Source organism: Tachysurus vachellii, chromosome 9 (assembly GCF_030014155.1).
Source record: "Tachysurus vachellii isolate PV-2020 chromosome 9, HZAU_Pvac_v1, whole genome shotgun sequence".
In the NCBI taxonomy this organism is placed as follows: domain Eukaryota; kingdom Metazoa; phylum Chordata; class Actinopteri; order Siluriformes; family Bagridae; genus Tachysurus; species Tachysurus vachellii.
In genome coordinates, this window is record NC_083468.1 from 20,464,336 (window position 1) to 20,484,570 (window position 20,235).

Sequence of the window (20,235 nt, forward strand, 5' to 3'; positions counted from 1 at the left end):
CTCTTCTCTCTGTTCACCGGTACTTTCTCATGTTTAACAGCACTTGGTGTACGTGTATATTGTGTTTGCTCAAATTTAACCCACAAATTAGCAAAAATGAGTACGAAACAGACGTCGTTAGAAAGTTAGAATCTCTGCCAGTGTTCTGGATTAAAGTCATGGCGGAATACCCTGAGGTTGCCACCACAGTACTTAAATCCCTATTGCCATTTCCGACATGCTATCTATGTGAAGCGGGGTTTTCTGCAGTGACGGCAACCAAAACAAAAATACGGAATAAACTGGACATAAGCAACACACTTCGGGTGTCATTGTCTCCTATTACCGCAGATGGAACCGTCTCGTTGATTTAGCGTTGTAGTGAGTTAAAAAAGGCATGTTTAAATACAATTAAATGAAAATGATTAATTTTCATTTAATTGTATAGCCCCCACCCACCCCCCAGCGGGCCGCGGTAAAATGATCAAACATTGACCGGTCCGCGGCGAAAAAAAGGTTGGGGACTGACTGATTTAGGTCATTTGACTTGGGGAAAGTGGCCTGACTTTCATTGGGGATGAGTTAGGAAATATCCTGCTTTAGGGCAAAATACAACATATCTGTTAAACAGCACCATCACCTACTCCGAGGTAGAAACTCCTAGAAACACTATTATTTATTCAACATAACCGGTTTTGCCCCAAATGACTTCTGATCAAAGACTGAGTGCTCTGAATAGGGCGCAGAAGGCAATGTTACTCAGACTAGTGCCCTTGGGGAGGATTTGAGATGTAGCGCTCGTGTTGCCAGATTGATGCGTTCCCATCTTTTTGCAAGATAATTGAAGGGTTGAGGCTCGTTCTGCGAAACACAACTCGGTTCATGGAGAACATCCATGTTGTGTGCAGTGTGTGTGGTGGTCGTGTTAAAACAAACAAACCTACATGAGCCCGAAGGATGAAACACAGAAGCCGATTCGGCTGATAGCTGCGGCGTGCAGAAATATGGGAATAGGCAAGAAGGGTCGCCTTCCGTGGAGTCTTCCGTAAGAGATCATTAAGGATTATAATATTTATCTTCAGAGTGACTGTATTGTACTGCTGTTTATGTAATATTTATGAATGGGAGGTGCACTAATTCAGTGGCTTATAAAATATGTTATACTGTTCTACTGAACATGGACTGGACAGATGTTTAGGATAGGATGGGGTAGGTTAGGATAGGATAGGACAGGGTAGGTTAGGATAGAACAGGATCGGGTAGGTTAGGTTAGGACAGGATAGAACAGGATAGGGTAGGTTAGGTTAGGACAGGACAGGATAGGACAGGGTAGGTTAGGATAGAACAGGATAGGGTAGGATAGGATAGGATAGGACAGGGTAGGTTAGGTTAGGACAGGACAGGATTGTAAACTTTCATTTCCTAATATTTTTTAGATGTGTTTTCAGACATGAATTTATGTAACAAAAATGATTGGAACCTGACTGACCGGTGTTTCTTATTACCTTAGTGTGTGTTCTGAATGTCTCTGGGTTTCTCCTAGTTTATCAACAACATAACATGAGTAGGGGAAAAGTAAAAGGGGTTGGGGTGAGAGATAGAGTCCATTCCAGCTCAAGTGCACAGTCATTAAAGCAAAAAGAGGAAATATATTAAATACTAAGAAATGCTAAAATTCATGTAAATATTTTAGAGATTATTCTTTTCTAAGTTTGATACACCACCTCTTTGATTTGGTGGTAATGATGAAACTTTTGAAAGAAAGTATAATTTTCAAGTATAAGATGAAAACTGAATCCCAGTTTATATCTCTTTTTGGAAAACAAAACAAAACAAAACAACAAACAGGACAGAGTTTCAGTTCCTTTTGAATACCATCACGGCTGTGTGTACATCAGGTGAGTAGTGCACCTACATAAAATATGTTATTTGTTTGCTTGCACTTTGCTGGGTTCAGTGATCAGACAAACAAAGAATGATGTCTGTATTTAGTGTTGCAACTCGTTTTGCAGTGATATGTCTGGGTAAAGTGCATTATTTGCACCTTTGAACACAAATGTCTTCAATCCATTGGTCCCTGACTCACTCACTAAGAGTGATTGTAATAAAACCTTAAGTGTACAACCTTGACATAAAAGCTCTATTTAGTTTCAGTGATAGTTCATATGAAAAAAAGTAGACAGTACCAAGTTAGGCACATATTGAAGTCATTACTATTAGCTTAGCTCAAAAGCTCCAAACCCTGGTCCTGTAGTACACCCTTTCCTGCACAACTCAGTGTTTTATTGTTGAAACTCACCCACTTCAACTCTGGTTGAAAACTGATTGAATTTGGTGTTAGGACAAAAGGGAAAATGCTAAAACATACAGGACAGTTGATACTTCAGGACAAGGGATGGAAACATGAGGCTTAAACAAATCATTACATGAATCTTAAATGCACATCTTAGGAAAGAAGAACCTGATCATATGGGGTAAATACAGCTGGTTCTCCTGCCCAGATACTGTTTTCCCCCTGGCCAACAGCCTCAATGTAGTTCTGAGCAAAAAGCTGAGGTAATATATTTTATTACATTAGCAAAAATATGAATCATGTTCAAGCAGGTTTTTTTATTTTATTTTATTTTATTTTATTTATTTATTTATTTTTTTTTTTTTTACAAATTTTGCATTATTTTGCTAAAGTACTTTTGTAGCTAGGGCATTCTTTAACATTCCAGAAAGCCATATGTTTTTCATTCCCAGGTCTGTCCCAAAGCATGCTCACTACGTGTGTGAAAAGTTTGTCAGTGCAGTTCAGTTGACCTCTCACCCTCCTCTCAGTGACCTTGTAGAGACCATTTGGATCTTAGGAGGAACTAAAGTGTACAAGGTGAAAATTAAATCACAAACATTATTCGTTTTTGATTCATATTTGTAGATTTTTTTTTGTAATCAAAAGTGACTTCAATCCGAACAAAGAACTTGAACTAGTAAAAGATTAAAACTTGATTGTCAGTGCTATCAGTTGTAAAATGTTATTAGATTCATAACAATCATATATTACAAGAATAGTTCACTTTGATTTGTAATATTGCCATAAATTGGCTCTTACTAGTTTCTTTGTATAGTTCTGGGCCAGAAATGAGCTCCACATTTGCTGCAACAGTTTGGGCCTCTTAGTTACAGTTACAGCTTATTTTAATGCCACAACATTCATGCTGTACAACGGTGTGCACACTTTTGGAACACTTTATGGACTTTCCACATAATTTTTTAATATTAATAATAATTTATAATATTATGTATGTTTTGGTATGATCATCATATCATAAACCCATTGTTCTATTTATATAGCATTTCCACACTTGCGATACAAAACCTTGTACAAATAATCCATTAAAATATTTCCTCACAGGAAGCTCTGGAGCACCCTTGGTGTGACCTCATCTACCTCACTGACATCATGGCTGACTTTGACTGTGATGTTTTTTTCCCAAATTTCGACCAAAATGTTTACAGGAAACAAAACATGTAAGATAGCTTTGTATTTTTGTGAAAAGTTGTATCTACTTAACCAAAGTTTTTGTTTTGCCCACCACAAAAGCTAAACACTAGTATTTCTTAAATACTTCTACAACAATATCTTAAATAGTATTTTTTGTTGTTGTTTTTTAAAGTTTTTCAGATATACCCCAGCCCTCTCTAAACTCATTATTCGTCATTTAATTTAGGTTCCCTGGTGTGCCAAATGAGATTCAAGAAGAGAATGGTATCAAATTTCAATTTCAAGTCTTCAGGAGGGAAAACTGCAATAAGAAGCTGCAGCTACAATAAGAAGACGGAAGTGTTATTTTTATCATGTGTGTTTTATGATGCATACCGAGTAGAAATAAAAAAAACATATTTAGCCTTTTTTAAGTCAAATTTTGTATATATTTACACACACACGCACACACACACAACCACACACACATATATATATATATATATATATATATATATATATATATATATATATATATATATATATATATATATATATATGTATATATATATACACTAGATACTGAAATATCAGGTGGAATCTATACCTAACTCCAGCCAGCAGGTCACTGAAATCCACTAGATGGAGACATTGATCAGGGTAAGCCTTGATCATCTGCAGGACCTCTGCACATACAACTTTTTCTTTTTATAACAGTGCACATATATGTGTGTGTGTGTGTGTGTGTAGTCCTCTATAGCCATATACAGTCATATGCAAAAGTAGGAACCCCTGACAATTTCCATGAGCTTCATTTATAAATATTTGTTTGGATCAGCAATTTCATTTAGTAGAGAAATGAGGTTTATTGGATTAACAGAAAATGTGCAATATGCATCAAAACGAAATTACACAGGTGCATAAATTTGGGCACCCTTGCCATTTTGTTGATTTGAATACCTGTAACTACTTAGCACTGATTAATTGGAACACACAATTGGTTTGGTGGCTCATTAAGCCTTGAACTTCATAGACCGGTGCAGCCAATCATGAGAAAAGGTATTTAAGGTGGTCAATTGCACGTTGTTGTTCTCTTTGACTCTCCTCTAAAGAGTGGCAACATGGAGGCCTCAAAACAACTCTTAAATGACCTGAAAACAAAGATTGTTCAACATTACGGTTTAGGACAGCGGTCTCCAATTTTATCCGGAAATTGCCGGTGTGGGTGCAGGTTTTCATTCCAACCAATCAGAAGCCACACCAGAGTCTACTAAAAGCCAAGAACAGCTGATTAAACTGGTGGAATCAGGTGTGGCTTCTGCTTGGTTGGAATGAAAACCTGCACCCACACCAGCCCTTTCCGGATAAGATTGGAGACCCCTGGTTTAGGGGAAGGCTACAAAAAGTTATCGCAGAGATCTAAGCTGTCAGTGTCCACTGTGAGGATCATAGTGAAGAAATGGAAGACCACAGGCACAGTTCTTGTTAAGGCCAGAAGTGGCAGGCCATGTAAAATATTGGAGAGGCCAAGGTGATGGATGGTGAGAATTGGTCAAAAACAGCCCACAGACCACCTCCAAAGACCTACATCACCTTGCTGCAGTTGATGTCACTGTACATCGTTTAACAATTCAGCTCACTTTGCACAAGGTGAAGCTGTATGGGAGAGTGATGCGAAAGAAGTCTCGCATGGAAAGAAGGGTCGCATGGATTCCACACAATATCTGCAGATTCTTGAGGATAATGTTGAGGAATCAGTCACAAAGTTGAAGTTGCGCCTGGGCTGGATATTTCAACAAGACAACGACCCAAAACACTGCTCAAAATCTACTCTGCATTTATGCAGAGGAACAAGTACAATGTTCTGGAATGGCCATCCCAGACCTGAATATCATTGAACATCTGTGGGGTGATTTGAAGATTTCCATGCTCGGTAACCATCAAACCTAACTGAACTGGAGATGTTTTGTAAGGAGGAATGGTCCAAAATACATTCATACAGAATCCAGACACACATTTCAGGCTATAGGAAGCGTCTAGAGGCTGTTATTTCTGCTAAAGGAGGCTCTACTAAATATTGATGTGATTATTTTATTTATTTATTTATTTATTTTTTCTGTTGGGGTGCCCAAATTTATGCACCCGTCTCATTTCATTTTCATGCATATTGCGCATTTTATGTTAATCTAATGAACCTCATTTCACTACTGAAATATTACTGTGTCCTTCAGTTATTTGATCAAAATGAAATTGCTGATCCAAACACCCAAATTTTTATAAATGGAAAATCTTGGAAATTGTCAGGGGTTCCTAAATTTTTGCATATGACTGTAACTAATAGCTTTCAGATGAATAACATGTAAGACAATGAAAATAATAAGCACTGGTCACACAACTGTTATCATCCAGGCTTGAACTGTGACTACACACACGGAATATTTACCACCTTAACTATATTCTACTAATAGCCAGGAAAGTAAATGAGAGATTTTAATTGCATGTGTCATCTATGTCATCTATTTTCCTTGAGTTATGCCCCATAAAGCAAATGTGTAACACTCGTTAATAATAGCCATTTTCAGAACGATTTATACTCCTCTTATTAACCTCCTGTGCTTTTGGGGATAATTCTGTCATTAGATGGGGAGAAGGCTGAAGACTTTCAGCCAGCAAGGGGGGAAAACAGGATTAATACAAGAAAGATTAATACAAGAATCAACAGAGAAATGAGCGGTTCTGTTTTTTTAGCATTTTCATTGTAAAAAATCACCAGCAACAAGCCCATCAATTATATTCATTCATTCATTCATTTTCTACCGCTTACCCGAACTACCTCGGGTCACGGGGAGCGTGTTCCTATCTCAGGCGTCATTGGGCATCAAGGCAGGATACACCCTGGATGGAGTGCCAACCCATCGCAGGGCACACACACTCTCATTTACTCACGCAATCACACACTAGGGACAATTTTCCAGAGATGCCAATCATCCTACCATGCATGTCTTTGGACCGGGGGAGGAAACCGGAGTACCCGGAGGAAACCCCCGAGGCACGGGGAGAACATGCAAACTCCACACACACAAGGCGGAGGCGGGAATCGAACCCCCAACCCTGGAGGTGTGAGGCGAACGTGCTAACCACTAAGCCACCGTGCCCCCCCATCAATTATATGTTAATGTTAATTCAAAATTCTACTACCTATCATTAACTCAGCAATCAGGGTCCCTCATAGGTGTAAATCTTTTGAACACGTATAGAAATATACTCAATACACAATAAAGTTTCCTCCAAATAGCAAATATGTTAAACAGAAAAGCTGACGTTGGCATTAGACAGCTCTAGCAGTTGTATCTGCATGTCATGATTTGTACTACACTATGTACTTCCTGTTGCTTAGTGTCCACTGCTTGTTGTGGCAGAGAAGTCAGCTTAAATGCATTAGCCCCACAATATAGTGGTTATTTCACCAAACGCAATTACTTGAAATAACTCTCAATGATGATCTCCAGTCTGGACTAAAAATATCATCCCCAGTGTATTTTACTTACAGCTGTTAGTGATGCTGATTATCTTTAATCCAATTACTCCACTCAGTTTGATCATCTGCTAATTCCCACCCACCAGTCAACTCTCCCAGTGTATAGTATACGACAGCTACAGTACCTCTTTGGGAACTATTGTTCAAACTGCTTCACAAAGCAGCATAACAAAATAATTCCTTTTCCACATATTTAAGTTCAGAGACACCCATAATTGGCTAATGTTGCTGTGACAAGGGACAGAGAGTAATGCCATCCCTCGAACTAAAATAGCGCAGGCAATTTTTCTCCTTTGGCTCCCGGGCTACAGGTGGCTGTGGCTTTGTCAGGATACAAACTCAAGATCTCAGGATAACTCAGGATCAAACTCAAGATAACAGAGCAAACATCTTTCTTTTGCACCTCTCGGGAGCCTATTTGATGTGTATTCCAATAGCATTGGGCATTATTTCTAATTATTTTTCATTCAAAGAATTAAAGGCTAAGCCCTGCTAGCCATTTAACATCAGACCTCAATTTTAATAACATCAAGTGGTATACATCACTGACTACATGAGTGACTTGTTAACAAAGTTAGAGCAGCTTTACAGGGTTTGTATCATTAAAACACATTAGATGGTATTTCATACACAACACAGTAGCTTGAAATGCAGTAAAAGCTGTTCTCGAATCAGATTTACTAATATTACAAATGCCCATTTATTGTGTGCTAATTTTTTTAAACACATTTAAGGAGTCAGAATTCATTAATCATAATCTCTGTAATTACACCTATATAGTTTTATTCCACACCATGAGGTACAATAAATAGAGTTAAGCTCATAGCACCTTTTCACAAGAATCTCACTCTTCTGTCCTTAGAGGTGCTACTGGGTTAAAAAGTGGACGCTCTCGCCTCAGAAAGAGTTTTCCACAGCTCATTTCGAAGTCCTTCTTAGTGCCTTTGAGGAGATCCAGGCTACCGGTACTAATATCATGACCATAAGAGTGCAACTTCTGAATGCGATACTGAATAATCTGTGTAGTCAGCTCAAGGACTGTGGGTGTCTGCATGATCTGCTGCAAGCTAATTCCAGCACTGATTAGGCATTTGAATCTGTCTGTCAAAATGGGTACAGAGTAGTACAGTAATGCTGGGCACTGCAGCACAATCTGTCGAAGCTCGGCGTCACTGCAGGCCAGCATTTCTTGTGAGTAACTCAAAGTAAGACCCATAGATTCTGGGTGAAGTTCTGTGATAAAGCCTTTTAGTTTGGACAGAAGCTGAAGGAGCTCACTGCTGGTGAAGCCCCATTTATGCAGGAAGTTAAAGTTATTCCTCATGGCTTCTGGAGACTTCATGAGCACGTACGGGTTCTGACTGAGCAGTTTCTGCAACCAGACCTTCATATTGGTGTCATTTCCTCCTAGTTCTAAGTACATCTTCTGAAGGGCCTGAACCATCTCCTTGTTTTGCTCAATAGGTCTTTTGAAATTTCGTGGGGCGCTCGCCATCAGCTTAGCGATGACACGTTTATTAAGGCCCAGGTTCTGGAAGAACATTATGTTCGCCCTTTGGTGGTCGATATGGCATGATGTGACGAAAAATGAGGCTGGAAATTTTTCAATTATACCAACTAGATCACTTTGTCTGGCGCAGACGGACATCCAGAGTTCCTTTTGAGCCTCTAAATGTTCCGGTGTGCAGAGGATTGCCTCTGGATGCTGTTCAAGAACTTGAGTAATCACTGAGTCTGTGGCCCCTAAGGTTTTCAGCATTCTCACAGTCTCTGTCACATAAACTGGGCTCTGGTACAACACCCAGCCTCTGATCTTTCGAATCTTCGAGATGTCAACTGACAGGTTACAAAGGGCATCTATGGTGGAAGTATTCTCAGCCTGCATGACAGAGGAGCAATGGGTGCGTTGGAGTTGTTGGAAACGCCGGCAAAACATCACGGACACGGTTAGAGAGCGCAGCATGACTGTACCTGTCACAGGTGTGTCATTTACCTGTGACAATGCAAACATTTCATTCAAATGTCATTAAAGTCAGTTAGGCATAAACACTAAACTGTAAATATGAACCCTAAAACATGTTTTGACTAGTTGTTATTTACTTTATATGGAAATCTCTGGTGTGGCTATATAAAAACATTCAAAACAGTGAGTCATGATCACTCAGTTATTCATTTAAAAAAGCAAAGCACTACATAATGAACTCAACAGAAGGTTAAACAATTTTATAAACACTAATCCATGCCATGTTATTTCAATAATAATAATAATAATAAAAACATTTCCAAATCCAGTTTTATATATCCACATTAGTCCACTAAATAACGTTAAATAATTATTTCTACAGCCAATTTATTACAATATATTTACACCAGATTTTTAAATCACTCTTAGCCAGAGAAACATTGTTGTTCTACCTTTTCCGTATTTGTGACCCTTATAATATGATGTTGCACTTCTGCCCCCTTCAGGATAGGAGCTGAATTAACTGAAAATCCTTCACCATGCTGAAACAATTATTTGACTATCTGCATATTTCTGATCATCTAAAAGTATTTCAATTATTTTGAATCACTAGGAGCGTTTTAAATATGGTATTATACCAATAAACCCATATATGAGCCTTCCCCAGACAGAACACAGTTGTCTGGAATATCTGTGTATGTTGTAGCATTAGTTACTTCACTGTAAATAAAAAGCCCAAAACAATTCCTTGTAAAATATTCTTGTACAGTAAATGCACAATTCTCCTCATTCAATGTCTTCCCTGGAGACTGAAGTTTGTTCTAATAATAAAAGGGGATCTAATCTGGAATGGGATGTTCATTATATGGACAAACGGGGTAGCTTTCTAACGCTTGTAAAGGTCTTTATGGGTATTGGAAAGGGTACAAAACACATTTAGATGTATAATACTGATACTACAGTAAAGATTCAATTGAGTGAAAGTAAAAATCTGTGAAAATTAATCAGAATCAGAATACTTTATTGATCCCCAGGATGAAAATTGGGTAGAATTAAATAAGTAACTTGATGCAAAACTAGTTGAGTAATTACTTTACAAATTACTTTTCTATGTTTACAATTACAACAGCTAACCTTAAATGTTGTATGCCCTTTATGAACAATAATGTTAAATAACAAGGTGAGCTTTGCTGAAAGAGCATATACTGAAAATTCGCTGGCTAGCTCTGGTATTCAAGCAAAAATAAAGCAATAATGCACAAGCAAGAATGAGGTTATACTGGATATCAGCACAGCTGTAACTCAGGCATAGGTATGTATCACAACCATAGTGAAATAATCAGTATAACTGCACAAATGCATCGGTGACACTGCTTTTATACAAAAGTTCTGTTCACAACTAATTAATAATGAGTAACTAACATTTCAGATACAAGTCAATGTTAACATATTGAAGCAAAAATATGAGCAAGAAAGAAACATGGTATGTTCCAAATGAAATGTGTGTTCATCTTAATGTCTGTTCATATGTAACATAAATATATTATTATCTGTGTTTTTTTAATCTCTTGTTTTTGCAGTACGTTTTTCCTTGTGTAGACTTCCTTGCACATTCCAGCATGTCTATTGCACAAACTCACACACACACAAACTCACACACACACACACACACACACACACACACACACACACACACACACACACACACACACACACGAACGCATGCACGCAAGCACCTGCTGAAAAACACTAAACCTGCCCAACCACACATTGACATGCAATCTGTGTCTGTTTTTATGTATGAAATTCATATTTATAAAACTGGAACACATGTGAGTTGAAAGGCTTGACTCCAACATGATTGATAAAGTATTCTCATTTTTTGGAACACAACACATAACAACAAAGAGAAAAATAAAGACACTTAAAAATACGGATCAAAAGGAAATAAGTACATCATGAAATGGGCGGACCTTAATGCCAAACAAGTTACTCAGAATTTTCACTGACTGTATGAAGAGACAGTGTTTCAGAAAGCTTGGGAGTTTCATAGACAGCCTGTGTTGCACATTATGTCTAAATACGGATTAATACTGGTTTTGCTGCTGGCTAAGACTCTGGCCCAGGAGGACCCAGAGCCCATTTTTAAAGCAGTAGGAGAAACTCTGGACATGTTTTTTTGCTTTGGAGTGGACTATATTGTAGTATACAGAATAAATGAGGGAGAAAAGCTACTGCTGTGGAACTCCTCTGCCTTAGTCTCACCTCCTGATGATTACAAGAACCGGATCAAGTCTTTCAACACTCACTACGAACTACTTGGTTTTCAATTTACGAATCTCAAGTTATCTGATGCAGGAGTATATCTGAGAGAATGCTGGTTGGAAGGAAATCTTACTAACCAGCATACAAACTACTTGTACGTGTGTGATGAAGAGATCCCATCCCAGGAACTTTTCCTACAAAATGGAGGTGCAGTGGTAGATTGTGACATCGGTTACTCTGAACACGACAACACAAGTGTCAAATGGTTCAGAGAAGTGTACCCTGGATACAAAACAACTTTGTTTTTAGATACAGAAAAGTTACAAGAAACATTAGAGGAGGAACTGAAGGTTGTTATCCAAGTGCAGGATAAAGGCTTTTCACTTTACATTTCAGAGGCCGGCCTGGAACAGAACCAGAATTTCTTCTGCCTTGTTATTAAGAGGGGTCAGTGTAAGCACTTCAAGAACATACAGCTGCCAGAGAGCAATAAGCCTGAAATGCAGTCTGTTTATTTTGCTGTGGGAGAGAAGGCAGTTCTGTCATGTATGTCAGAGCATCTGAATCAGCAGCAAAAATACTGGCAAACACCTGATGGCGAAGTTAGTGCAACTACACCACTCAGCCAGATGTTTATATCAAAGAGTGAAGGGAATAAGGATAACTCACTGGTTATACCCTCTATTACACACAATCACTCTGGGGAGTATACATGTTTGTCACAATTAGTTGAAGCAGAATACCACATTACTGTTTGCTCTGAGCTGGTTTCAGATAACGTCCATTTGTACATTGGTGAAAAAGTTATCCTGGATTGTACCTTGCCCAAAGATGAGCCTGTTAACATTCTGTGGTACAGACAGCTATATCATATGGAAATTGAACTACTCTATGACTCAGAGGATCCTTCTATAAACTTGCCTGACGATATAATGGACAGAACCCATATTTCAGACTCAAATGCCTCACTTATATTAATGGGATTTAAGGAGAAGGACAGTGGAGCATATTGGTGTGTGGTGTTGTTGGACAGCAATATACAGGATATTGATGAGTCCTTAGAAAATGATGATGAAGAAGATGATGATGGTATAGAGGATTACACAGAGGAAGATAATACAGAAACATGCATTATTAAGAGAGTGACGCAGTTGAAGATTCAATCCAAAAACCCCAGACACTCAAATGAAGACTTTAGTCAAAACCCCCAAACTGAGCCTGAGTCTAGCCCAGTTCCGTATGCTATAATTGGAGGTGTGTTTGGCATATTGATACTGGGATTGGTAGTTTTGTTTGTGGTGAAGGTGAAAGCTAAGAAAAGAGCCTTGCATTCAAGGAGGGCTGAGCACAGAACACAAAAAAAGGACCCAGCTGTCTCTGCACCACTGGTGTCCTTGTAAATCCTTGTACCTTTTAACTTAATGTAATTTCTCATATATCATACCTGTCTCCTCTTTCACTTAAATGCTTATTCATGTTAGCAAAAAACTGTAGTGTTTTCTCTAGTCCTACAGCACAAGAGTAAAACAGGCAAAACAAGAAATTGTGCAGTGCACAAGCAGGTTTAGGACTGTTGGAAAACAATCATGTGTCTTAATAGGTATACTCTGAAATGGTGATCTGAAGTCTCAGTTTACACTCTGGACAATGAAAAAGGTGCTGGGAAAATTTACCTGGGGTATGCAGTTGTAATTAGGTATGAATATAAACTGCAAAACAGCTTCTGGCACAGAGTGACATATCCTCATAAGAACGGATGGTTTGTTTCAATGTCATCTACATGTATGTACTGTATATATCAAATAGATCAAATTCCTAAGAGTCAATTGCAAAAGCATTTCGCAATGATTTCTTTAATCATTTTTAACATTAGTAATAGTCGTATTTAGTAACTGAGAGATTCTTGCATGTCATATATCAGTCTTGCATGTTTTGTAGATCCTTTTGTGTATTATGCAAATTTTGGGGGAACTTTACAAACTACTGATACCATAGCCAGACCACTGTCATTATGTATTTTGATACTCAAATTAATTGCTGGGTGGCATGAAATAGTATTAGGTAGAATTCACACAGTTTTGTGGTTCATTATCCAATCCTGAATTTGGGTTACTGCCTGTAGGTGGGTTGGTTACTCTAACACTTTGCATCAAGGTTCAGTTATCTGCTATTATTATTATTTATTAGTTATATGAATAAACATGAATACATTTTCAGTAGCAATGAATTAGCATAAAAATAATAAAACAAATAACATAAGTAATCAGTGCTGACATCAACCACCAATGAGTAAAATTACTCACTGTGAAAAAACTGAAGAAAAGATTTTTTTAAATCTATGAATAATATGACTCATGATTAGCTACATTATTTAATCAATGACTAATATTACCTATATACGTCAATTAAAATGTTTATCAGCCAAATTTTAGAACTTTAGAACTGGCAAAAGTTCTAATTAGATCTAAATTATAACAGAGTTCAGTAAATGATCAACATTTAGTAACAGTGAAACTTTTATTTTTATTCATTTGTAGTCATGTATTTAATAAATTAGTTTCATTGCAGGTATATTTCATTAACATTTAAACAAATGTGCCAATATAGAGAATAGCCACCATCTATCATGAGTGAAATATTGCTTAATTAACTCTGTTTCATTTTATACTAGCTCATTAATTATGAAATTAGTCAATGAATGTTAGCGGTAGTTTGGGTTAGGTTTCTCTAAATATCAGCTTTCATTACTCTACATTGTTCCTATAGTCAGCGATTACACTGTATCTATGTATGTATTCTTTCATGGTGTTTTATTGTACACATAGTCTGCATTATCAGAAGAAAATTTATGCCAAAACATAGCTTTCAAGAAAATCAAAAATAAATCATATACTGCTTTGTTTAACAGTGGTTTAGCATTGACAGATTGATATATTTATTTATTATGTCTTCTGTGATCATGACAGTTGTGCACATTGTATAATGGTAGGGCTAATTTTCTGTTGTCATCTGAGCTGGAGGAAAGGAACAGAGATGATAATTGAGTCCAAAGTGCTGTAGGGCAAATTTAATGAGCATAAATCTGGTGGAACATGCTCCTGTAGAGGAAATACAGATAAAGGAAACGGCTCAGGTTCTGTAAGCAGCAAGGTGTAAAGATAGAAAATCAGCTTTAAAAGCATGTCTTTGGACTGGGGGATAAAATCAGGATCAGAGGAAACCCCTGAAGCATGAGGAGAACATGCACACCACACACACAGGCCACCTTGCCCCTTAATTGCTTATCTATTCTATATTATAGTGATTATTCAAGAAATAGTTATCCAGCATGTTTTAACCATGTGAAAAAAGACTTTTTACCCATTCAAGAGTAGGTTTGTGAATGAAGTGCTGAATGTCACTAATGGACGAGGTCGTCCAAATGGTGGAGGACCACTTGGTGGCATATCCAGGGGAAGGCGAGCCCTACTCTCTCTCTCTCTCTCTCTCTCTCTCTCTCTCTGTCTCTGCCTCTCTCCTCCACTCTCAGCCTTCTGTCTTTCCCTGCTCTTCACCCCTCCCTGCTTCATAGAAACAGGCAGAAACAGTATGTGGATTGATGACTCTAAAACTAACCCGAGCTCTGTATGTGTGTGCGTAGAGCCCTGTGATGGACTGCTGTATAGCACTTACAGTACATGAATGAATAATGGGGGGTTCAACTATTAGTAAATAAATGCACAAAAACATGTGACAAAAAAATCAAAAGAATAAAAAAAAAAAGGTTTTTGTATTTTAATACATTTAATAATGTATCTATGATTGCCAATGATGTCCAACCCATTACTCTGAACAGTAACATATCCTTGAAAATGTGAGAATACGTATTGGCTACAAAATAGAACAGTCTCGGGTGAAGGTGTGGAATATAAACAATAGTTTAGTGGAACCAAATACTTTTAATTAGTTATTGAAGATAAATATGAAAGCAAAGGTCCCAACAATCATGTTGAATGTGCATAGTTATTTAGCCTCAATAACCAGTCTTTAAATGTGATTTAAACCCATTGTTAAAGGCTTTACTGTTACAGTATGTATCGTTTGGTTCTCGACTCAAGAGTCAAGTCAAGAGTCAAGAGGATTTTATTGTCATTTTGACCATATATAGCTGATGCAGCACACATTGAAATGAACCAATGTTCCTCCAGGACATAAAAACACAGAGGTAAATAAGACAACACAGGTCTAGGGCTGAAGAGTAAAAGAAAAATTACTGACATATATCTTATTACATAACACACTGACATAAAGTGAGTGTGCAACCTTGGGCTAATAATGCAAGACAAAAGACAGGACAAAAGATTGCAAACAGACAGTACAATAAACTGCAAGACACATAAAAGACAAATACAGTAAGTAAGGAATGTGCAAATCATCCTTTAATGCTTCAGGTTTGCCTGTAATGATCAATGCTTTAAATTAGATATATAATGTCTCTTTAACAAGGAAAATACAAAAAAACTCTTTATATATATATTATATATAATATATTTTATATATATATATTATATGCTGTGTTCAAACAGCATTCGGTGTTCCTTTTACAGGCCTTTAAATACATGCACTGCATTGCCAAAAATAAAAGACCTCAAATAATAGTGGGAGAGGAGGGAAATTTCCTGAGGGTGTTGGCACATATATATGTATATAGAATAGCACAGTGGTTAATTTCATTTTGTTCTTTAAATATATGTGTTGAAATCATGTTGCGTATATAAAAGCTAATTACAACCAATTGCACCCCAAACTTGTTAGACCTGTTTATTTCACCAGACTTGTATGAAGATTGTTTAAAAAAAAAACTCTGGTTCTCATAGGGCACCTGAGATTTTGTTAGTATTATTATATAAATGTCAGTGTGTGTCAGTACCTGGAACCCGAGGAAGGACCTTAATCCCAAAATGTTCCAACAGTGGCCAAGTGCTGTTACTCTTTAAAAAAACATTTGACAAAGCACAGACAGACAGACTGACAGAATGACAGACAGACAGACAGACAGACAGACAGACAGAGGAGTGTATTAAGTAATGTATGTATTTTACTTGTGTATGTGTATTTCTCCCTGTGTAAATAACCTTGGCTTTCTGTTTGACATGAGCCTTAAATTTGATAAAAAAAAAAAGTTAATGGTTAAATAGAGGTTAAAGCCAGATAAAAATGAGAGGGTTGTGTCAGGAAGGACATCTGACTTAAAACTGTGACGAAATCAAATATACGAATTGGATGATCCACTGTGGCGACCGGAAACAGGGAGTAGCAAAGTACAATGACCACAATAACAACTCTTATTCTGAGTTCTTTCAATTTTATATTCTATATTGAGTTTATAATGCAATTTATTTTCCCTCATTGATATTCCAACTTTAAAATATAGCTATTTCTTTTATAATTTCTTTTATAGCCACTATAATTAAGAGCTTTCAGATGAATAACATATGAGACAATGGAGGGGATATGCACTGGTCACACAGCTGGTCAAGCACTGGTCACATATTTACCACCTTAATAATATTCTACTAATGGCCAGGACAGGAAATGAGAGATTTTAATTGCATGTGTCATATATGTTCATATTTTTCTTGAGTTATGCCCCATAAAGTGTAACACTTGGCATTGACAGAACTATTTATACTTTTATTAACCTCCTGTGCTATTGGGGATAATTCTCTGGTCACAAACTCTAACAGGATGCCTAAAAAATTCTACTCCCTATCAGTAACTCAGCTATGAGTACTATTTGACCTTGTAGCTTATTACACCTAGAGAGGACTTTCTCTATGTGTAATTTTTATGTGTATGTGAGCACCACATCCGTTATTAAAAGTATAATATATAGCTAGATATATAGTTAGCTCTCCAGCAAAATGCCCCACATTATCCTGAGCATCAGCTACAGTAACTTGCACCATGGACCAGGAATGCTCATCTGTCTCCACTGTCTCAGTCACTTCTGCTTCTGTTTAAGCTTTTGTCATCAAGTTTGCCTTTCAGCAGAAAAATCCTTTATTTCTAATTAGAACTCAAATGAAAATTGAATGATTTAAACTTTGCACATACTGTCTTTTAATTGTCTTTTTTTTTCTTCATTCCTCCAAGGATAAATGCACCGTCTCTCTTCATTCTGCAAAGACCATCAAATTATTGTAATTTTTTTAAAGGCCCTAGAAAAAAAAATGATGATTTAATTTTACACAAAAAAAAACGCTTTTTTATTGAAACACATAACTGAAATACTGTAACAAGTTTATATATATGTCATTTATTTTCCAACACTGCTTCTTACTTAAGCAATAGTATACAAGAAAGAATGCAGTTATAAAGAATACGGGCCATAACTAATCACATACAAGTGTTTGCATGTGTCATCTGTATAAAAGTAAGCGTACAACATTCTGTAACAACAAATTAATATAACGAGCGTAGTAGTGATATAGTAGTGAAGTACGATTTACCTGTACAGTATCTGGCAGACACCGTAATTCAGAGGTGCATTATCATCTAATAAAAAAATTCATATCCCCATGCTAGAACAAAAAGGTCAAATTCTAAGAATACTATCAAATGAAAACTAATAAGTAAAGGACTCTGGTTTTTTAATCTCTTGATTATGCAGCGTATTTTGTTGCACAATCTGTATGTGTAGGGAGTGTATTCTCCCTTCTGGGCCTAGTTAATGTGTCTCACATGTTTCTGGTTTAGCTTTCGTACTTGCCTTGCTTTCATAGATTACTAAGCGTTTGAGTTGTTGTTTTTAACTTTGTTTATAGGTTTTGGTATTCTCTAGGTTATTTATTTTTTGTGGCTAAGACTTTTTGCCTTGGAATTTTTGGTTCTTATTGCTTGATTCACAGCCATTGATAAAACAAAGCACCTTGCTAAGAAACCTTGAAATGCCAGCCTCAGGTTTCAGGTCTTTGTTTGGAGTTTGGTTCTATCAGTAATATGTTAGACTTAAAAATCTAAGTCACACACTGACATGCAATCTGTGTCTGTTTTTATGAAATGCAAAGTTATAAAACTGGAACAGATTCGTAGAATACGTGGCATGACTCCAACATGACTTGATAAATTATCACATTTTTTGGAACACAACTCTTATGAACAAAGGGAGAAATAAAAAAACACTTAGGGAAAAGCAGTCGTGAAATACGTACACACACAAAAATGAGTGCACCTCAATTAAATTAACTGTTCAATAAATTAACATCAATTAGTAACATTCATTCATTCATTCATTCATTCATTCATTCATTTTCTACCGCTTATCCGAACTACCTTGGGTCACGGGGAGCGTGTGCCTATCTCAGGCGTCATCGGGCATCAAGGCAGGATACACCCTGGATGGAGTGCCAACCCATCGCGGGGCACACACACACTCTCATTCACTCACGCACTCACACACTACGGACAATTTTCCAGAGATGCCAATCAACCTACCATGCATGCCTTTGGACCGGGGAAGGAAACCGGAGTACCCGGAGGAAACCCCCGAGGCACGGGGAGAACATGCAAACTCCACACACACAAGGCGGAGGCGGGAATCGAACCCCCAACCCTGGAGGTGTGAGGCGAACATGCTAACCACTAAGCCACCATGCCCCCCCCCCCATTAGTAACAGTTCAATTTAATTTTTGCTGACTTATGAGGATAAATTCTTAGTCACATATTTAATAAACATTAAATAATGCACAAATATTTCATTCAAATTTAAACAAATTTGCCAATACTCATTAATGCTGAAATCAAGGAATATAGTCATGTAGTCAATTAAAGTAATGTAGTCAATTAATGTTAGTGATAGTTTAGGTTAGGTTTCGCTAACTATCAGCTTTCATAACTCTAAATTGCCCCTAGATATAAATGAGTGGGTGAATGAGTGTGTGCATGGAGGCTTGCTATGGAATGGAGTCTCATCCAGTTTGTGTCCTCACCATGAGTTCAGACAGTCTTCGGCTCCACTATTGACCAGGATAAAGCACTTACTATATGAACAACAGATATTAATGACTAATAGCATTTAATTCTTATGTGTCAGCAATTATTCTGTATGTATGTATTATTTCACGTTGTTTTATTGAAGTCTACATTATCAGATCCTGAAAGAAAAGAATCCTAAGACTGTCACCTAGTGAACCAGTATTAATGTATTTATTACTAGACTTCAAAGCCCTGTATAAGGGCATCTGCGAAATGCCGTAAATTTAAATGTAAATACATAATTTAATCTAATAAACAGCTTTAAAGCTATCTTGTCAATTTTGGGAGTAAAAGATGTCAAACTGCTTCGGTTTTTGTTCAAGTCAAATGTTTAACAGTGACAGACTGATAATGATCTGTATGATTCTTTATGTGATCAATCTGAAATACAAATTGTAAACAACCAGAAATTTTCTGTTATAATCTGAGCAGCAGGCAGTAGGTGAGAAAATGGAAATGGATAAACATAACTGAGTACAAAGAGCTGTAGGGCTAAATTAATAAGCATAAAGCCGCAAGAACAAGCTCCTTTTGGAGGCAGAAAAAAACCCAGAAATAGTTATGGTTTTGTGAGCAGCAAGCACTTACTATGTTTTCTTCTAGCAGGGCTCACTGACATCCAAAAGCCCCAGACTTGCCAAATGTCTTCTTAGTGTATTTAAGCTAATCTAATGTTAGATTAAGGGGATGGTTTTTGGTTAATGGATTATAACCAGGAAGCATGATAATATTTGCACAGGAAAAAAAATGCTCTTTATAAATGTTTTATTATACAGGTATATTCATCAGTCTGTATGTAAAGGAAAAATGTATTCCAAAACCATATACTAAATGCTTATTTTTTTTGTTATGCATCAGCATACATCATAACAAAGATCTTAAACAAGACTGATCCATCCAAGGTAATAATAATAACAATAATAATAATAATAATAATAATAATAATAATAATAATAATAATAATAATTCATTCATTCATTCATCTTCTACCGCTTATCCGAACTACC

General features: G+C 37.0%; 2 protein-coding genes across 2 annotated transcripts; one reads left to right on the forward strand and one right to left on the reverse strand.

The window, feature by feature from the left end:
- Positions 1-780: 780 nt before the first annotated feature.
- Positions 781-3,874, forward strand: zgc:153031. Its single transcript, XM_060878186.1, has 6 exons — positions 781-1,024; positions 1,828-1,877; positions 2,430-2,535; positions 2,725-2,851; positions 3,377-3,492; positions 3,693-3,874. The coding sequence occupies exons 1-6, from the start codon at positions 924-926 to the stop codon at positions 3,793-3,795; spliced, it is 603 nt and encodes a 200-aa protein (XP_060734169.1). The 5' UTR covers positions 781-923; the 3' UTR covers positions 3,796-3,874.
- A 3,631-nt stretch (positions 3,875-7,505) lies between these two features.
- Positions 7,506-9,447, reverse strand: mterf2 (mitochondrial transcription termination factor 2). Its single transcript, XM_060878654.1, has 2 exons — positions 9,399-9,447; positions 7,506-8,976 (listed from the first exon to the last, which is right to left on the reverse strand). Exon 2 carries the CDS (start codon positions 8,944-8,946, stop codon positions 7,828-7,830), a length of 1,119 nt encoding a protein of 372 aa, XP_060734637.1. The 5' UTR covers positions 8,947-8,976; positions 9,399-9,447; the 3' UTR covers positions 7,506-7,827.
- Between the last annotated feature and the right edge of the window lie 10,788 nt (positions 9,448-20,235).